The sequence below is a fragment of the Hoplias malabaricus genome, chromosome 9 (assembly GCF_029633855.1).
Source record: "Hoplias malabaricus isolate fHopMal1 chromosome 9, fHopMal1.hap1, whole genome shotgun sequence".
In the NCBI taxonomy this organism is placed as follows: domain Eukaryota; kingdom Metazoa; phylum Chordata; class Actinopteri; order Characiformes; family Erythrinidae; genus Hoplias; species Hoplias malabaricus.
Genome location: NC_089808.1, coordinates 43,735,985 through 43,741,984, shown reverse-complemented (window position 1 = coordinate 43,741,984; position 6,000 = coordinate 43,735,985). Strand labels below are relative to the sequence as shown.

Genomic DNA, 6,000 nt, shown 5'->3' with positions numbered 1-6,000 from the left:
CTGGTGTTTAAGACAAAAAAGATCAGCAAAGAAAAAGGTCAGTATCTAAGTAGAAATGCAAATCTGTCACCATTTGAAAAGACAAGTGCTGTCAGGAGTTGCTCATAGCTTTATGTGAAATTTAGGAAGTAAACAATTGTTCCCCTAATTTACTGATTCAGGTTCAGGACTTTGTTTCCGAGACTGATTCAGAATTGTGGTTTGTGTCTTGCCTTTTTTCCCTGTTCTTTACACAGTTTCATTTTCTAGAAACCTTGCTGTGGCAGTTTTCTCAGGACCATGGACAGAGGTCTCCTGAGGATATTCAGGTAAATCACTGTTCATCTGATGTTCCTCATATTTTACAAATAATGTACAATTAATGTTCCACATCCATTAGGAGTAAAGTTCTACCAATAGCTGTGGAGTTTTTAAGCCTATGGTGAGTTAACAACAGTTAAAAACTAAAGATTTTACTTGATATTAAGTTCTAAAATCACTGTGTTTTTAATTTCATTTACAGTATGCACTCTACAATGTACTGGGAGGAAGTTGTGACCTTACAGAGGTAAGTTAGGATGCCACAACAAAATCAATTTAAAGTTTAATTTGTGATTAAGTTGTAATTCTTTGTGTTTTTTTAAACCTCAGGCGGACATGCCTGCCATAAGACGACGGTGGTGTGCACTCCTACTGGACCACTGCTTGGAGTGAGTATTACTAGCATTTCAGCTGATGTACTTTCAAGCACATTGTCACATTTTAACTTCCTGTTTTATTTTAGTCACTTCTGCTGTAACCACAACACACTTTCTGCTCTTCATTAATAAGAATTATCTTTAGAGCTTAGTTAAGAAAAATGGCTTCTACTCAGTCCTGCAGAGACCATTAGTTGTAATTTGAGAGTAGTATTTTTATTTCTATTTCAGGTCTGAAACCAGCAATGTGCATTTTGAAGGTATGAAGTGTCCACATATATTTTGTAATGATCAATTACGTTTTTGAGCAATGAGAATGACTTTTCTGTGTCTATCAAATCACAAATGAACGTTGTCAATAATAAAAGTTTTGTTTTTGTTGTTTTTGTGCTGCTTTAACAGTTGCCTCCGGAGATGCTCAGCTAAAATTCTTTTAGAAGTTGTCTATGAGGATGGAGATGCAGCCTTCCTGAATCTGCCACTTGTGTGCAAGGACAATGTGGGCTACTGTGGTCGTGGAAATAAGTTGGTATTCCAGGCATTCTATGCAGACCAAGGCTTTCCAGGTTTTTGTTCTATGGACTGTTACTACTGTTATGGCAATTATCTAAGTGCAACCAGGAAAATCGATGTTCAAAGAATTCTTTGGAGAAACCAGAGGAATAAAGACACGTAGTCAAGGATTCTCTCTTATCTCTCAATTTATTAAACAGAATCATGCAGTATATATAGCACCCCAGTCACGTACACCATCATGTGTCCCATTTGGGCGTAATTACATCATGTCTCATTCCATCAACCCAAACATTATCTCCTATTTTATTACTGTCAGGAAAAAAGGTGAGATGTCCTTCAGTTGTTGACTGCCTTCCTTCCACAGGTCACCGTAACACAACACAATTTAATAAGTCCCTTCATCTCACAAGCACTAAGGCCTACATAATTTAGTAAGAATTAATCAAGATTAATCAGTACCATTTACTCCCTGAATATAGTGTGGCATTAATATAAATCATTAGTTATCATTAACCATTACTCATTGGTGTTAATCTGCATTTTCCCATCACGACTACCAGTCCGTCTGTTTGTAAGCTAATATACTAAAAGCTAATGTAAACAGAAATACAGAATGCACTGTCTGTACTGTGTATGTACTTTCTAAAGTAATGTAAAATCAGAATGCACTGTTTGAACATGTGTATTAAAGAACTGAAAAACAGTTAAAAAAAGCATATGGATCTACTGCTGAAAGAGTGGAAAACCTATGTTTGTAAACAGAATATAGTTTAAAGTGCACATTTTTACATATAGAACGACCAGATCTCTATTTATGCCCAATTTATATTTATTTCAGAGAAAACAGCCAAATTCTCCCATACACAGGCCTCCACTCTGTTGACCTCATTATAATCAAAAAGACACAGTGCAGGTACATTATTGTTCACCAAGAGAAACAGAGGGAGTGTGTGTTTACTGGTGAAAAATGATAAGGTACAGTTTACATTAAAACCATATTACATTCATTTTCACAGTCAGATGGTGAATATAAACATCTTTCAATTACTGCATTTGTTTCAGAACAGAGCGAGAAAACTACTAAATAAAAATGACTCACACCTGCACTAAAATACAGTATGAAATTATGTTCCACTTGTTAAAGGTAATGAAGACGTGTTTCTTCAGAGCTTTCACACTGAAAGTGAATGTAAATTTCTGCTGTGAGTCAGAATTCGACCAAATAACAATTTTACAGTGTAAAAATGAAGACGTGTTCACCCCCCCCCCCCCATGAATAAATTCATAGCTTCAATCATTCTAGAGTTAAAGAGAGATTCTGAACCTCATTCTGCGAGTGAGAAAAGATTAACGAGCCTTAATCACCTCATCATCATCAATATCCACCGCCCGAGGAACAACACACAGCACAACATCACACCGTCATTTTCACCTTTAGACCTTCACTCCATAGAAGCCCTTTATAATGAAACAGATGAATGTATTAATACTGAGTCATCCACAGCTCATTCTCTCAGAGGATGATCCTCCTGACTCCTACTCACTGATAAAGACATGATCCTGTAACTAAATACACACAATAAACTGTGTTTAATCCACTATTCTATCTCACACAGACGCACTGAGGAACCAGGAACATCAACCCCAATCTCAGCGTAGAGCGGCTCAGTGAATGTGGAGGTGAAAGTGTGTAAGTGTGTGAGTGTGTGTGTATCAGTAGAGATGGCGTAGAAGGACAGAGTGCCGGACTCACAGTCCAGATACACTCCCACTCTGTCAGAGTCAGATGGGGGGGGGGGTATCTCAGTGATCTGTTTATTGTGTCTGACCCAGTATCTGTGCCGAGAGCACATCAGACACCAGGAGAATTCATTTAATACAAAAGTACCAGCAGGTCCATGTCCTTTCCTCCTGGTCTTTGTTTGTGACACTGAGATATAAACCCCCCCCCACCTCCACTCCACCTCCCAGTAACAGCGTCCAGTTAAAGGCTTCACAAAATGAACCTTACAATACTGTTCAAACCTCTCCGGATGATCTGAATACGGCCAAGTCTTCTCCACCCACTCCACCTTCCTGTTTCCCTCAGACACAGAGAGAGCAGGGTGGGCTGTGTTTGGCTTCAGAGTCAGATCACAGGCATCTGTACACACACACACACACATATTCAGGTAAATAAAAACACACATTCACGTAAATGAACACATACAGTGGGGAAAATACATATTTGAGACACTGCTGATTTTTTAAGTTTTCCCAGCTACAAAGAACAGAGAGGTCTGTAATTTTTATCGTAGGTTCACTTCAACTGTGAGAGACAGAATCTAAAGAACAATATCCAGAAAAACACGGTATGATTTTTAAATTATTAATTTGCATTTTATTGCATTAAATAAGAGTCTTAAATAAGAGGGCGGCACGGTGGCGCAGCAGGTAGTGTCGCAGTCACACAGCTCCAGGGGCCTGGAGGTTGTGGGTTTGATTCCCGGACTGTCTGTGAGGAGTTGGTGTGTTCTCCCTGTGTCTGTGTGGGTTTCCTCCGGGTGACTGTCTGTGAGGAGTGTGGTGTGTTCTCCCTGTGTCTGTGTGGGTTTCCTCCGGGTGACTGTCTGTGAGGAGTTGGTGTGTTCTCCCTGTGTCCGCGTGGGTTTCCTCCGGGTGACTGTCTGTGAGGAGTTGGTGTGTTCTCCCTGTGTCCGCGTGGGTTTCCTCCGGGTGACTGTCTGTGAGGAGTGTGGTGTGTTCTCCCTGTGTCTGTGTGGGTTTCCTCCGGGTGACTGTCTGTGAGGAGTTGGTGTGTTCTCCCTGTGTCCGCGTGGGTTTCCTCCGGGTGACTGTCTGTGAGGAGTTGGTGTGTTCTCCCTGTGTCCGCGTGGGTTTCCTCCGGGTGACTGTCTGGGAGGAGTTGGTGTGTTCTCCCTGTGTCTGCGTGGGTTTCCTCCAGGTGCTCCGGTTTCCTCCCACAGTCCAAAAACACACGTTGGTAGGTGGATTGATGACTCCAAAGTGTCCGTAGGTGTGAGTGAATGTGTGTGTCTGTGTTGCCCTGTGAAGGACTGGCGCCCCCTCCAGGGTGTATTCCCCGCCTTGCGCCCAATGATTCCAGGTAGGCTCTGGACACACCGCGACCCTGAATTGGATAAGGGTTACAGATAATGAATGAATGAATGAAAGAGTCTGATCACCTACCAACAGCAAGAATTCTGGCTCTCACAGAGCTGTTAGTTTTTCTTTAAGAAGACCTCCTATTCTGCACTAATTACTGCACCTGTTTAAATTCATTACCTGTATAAAACACACCTGTCCACAGTCAATCAATCACACTCCAACCTCTCCACAATGCCCAAGACCAAAGAGCTGTCTAAGGACACCAGGGACAGAACTGTAGACCTGCACAAGGCTGGGAGGGGCTACAGGACAATAGGCAGCAGCTTGGTGAGAAGGAAACAACTGTTGGCAGAGTTATTGGAAAATGGAAGAATCACAAGGTGACTGTCAGTCTTCCTCCATCAAGATCTCACCTTGTGGGGTAAGGATGATTGTGAGAAAGCTCAGGAATCAGCCCAGAACTACACAGGAGGACCTGCTCAATGACCTGAAGAGAGCTGGGACCACAGTCTCAAAGATGACCGTCAGTAACACACTACTCCGTCATGGATTAAAATCCTGCAGGACACGAGAGGCCCCCTGCTCACACCCGACAATGTCCAGACCCTTTTGAAGTTCACCAGTCACCATCTGGATGATCCAGAGGAGGTCATGTGGTCAGATGAGACCAAAATAGATCTTTTTGGTATAAACTCCACTCGCTGTGTTTAGAGGAAGAAGGATGAGTACAACCCCAAGAACACCGTCCCAACCGTGAACCATGGGGTGGAAACATCATATATTGGGGGTGGTTTTCTGCAAAGGGGAAAGGACTGCACCGTGTTGAAGGGAGGATGGATGGGGTTTTCAGTAAGAGCATTGAAACTGGGTTGTGGCTGGGTCTCCCACCATGAAAATGATTCAAAACCCACAGCCAGAACAACTAAGGAGTGGCTCTGTAAGAAACATTTCAAGGTCCTCGAGTGGCCGAGCCAGTCTCCAGACCTGAACCCAGTAGAAAACCTGTGGAGGGAGCTGAAACTCAGTGTTGCCCAGTGACAGCCCTGAAACCTGAAAGATCTGGAGAAGATGTGTATGGAGGAGTGGGTCATAATCCCTGCTGCAGTGTGTTCAAACTTCATAAAGAACAACAGGAAAGGTCTGACCACTGATACTGCAAAGGATTCTGTACCAATATTAAGTTCTGATTTTCTATTGTATCAAATACATATTTAATGAAATGCAAATGAATTGTTTAAAAATGATACAGTGATTTTCTGGATATTGTTTTTTAGATTCTGTCTCTCACAGTTGAAGTGAATCTACGATAAAAATTACAGACCTCTCTGTTCTTTGTAGCTGGGAAAAATTAAAAAATCAGCAGTGTCTCAAATACTTATTTTCCCCAGTGTATACACACACACACACACACTAGCCCAGACATCCATGCTTGAGATGAGATCAGGACATCCCTTGCGTGTGTGTTTTCTCTGTGTGTGTACGAGTGACATTGTGTGTATTGTGTGGGAGTTTGTGTGTGTGTGTGTGCTGTGCATGTGTTGCGTGTTCTGTGTGTACGTGAGTGACTGTGCATTGTGTGTGTGTTGGGTGTAACTGTGTGTGGGATGTGAGTGTGTGTGACTCAGTGTGTGTATGTGTGCGTACGTGACTGTGTATTTTGTGTGTGTGTGTGTGTGGGCGCGCGTTGTGTGTTACTGTG

The 6,000-nt window shown here is 42.4% G+C and overlaps 1 protein-coding gene across 2 annotated transcripts in view; it reads right to left on the bottom strand.

The window, feature by feature from the left end:
• Nucleotides 1–1,334: 1,334 nt before the first annotated feature.
• LOC136707074 (NACHT, LRR and PYD domains-containing protein 12-like) overlaps nt 1,335–6,000 on the bottom strand; it is a 111,163-nt gene continuing 106,497 nt past the window's right edge. For both annotated transcript variants that reach the window (XM_066680950.1, XM_066680951.1), the window contains one exon: nt 1,335–3,336. In XM_066680950.1, the coding sequence (XP_066537047.1) occupies nt 2,792–3,336 (545 nt within the window). In that variant the 3' untranslated portion in view covers nt 1,335–2,791. The remainder of the gene's footprint in view (nt 3,337–6,000) is intronic.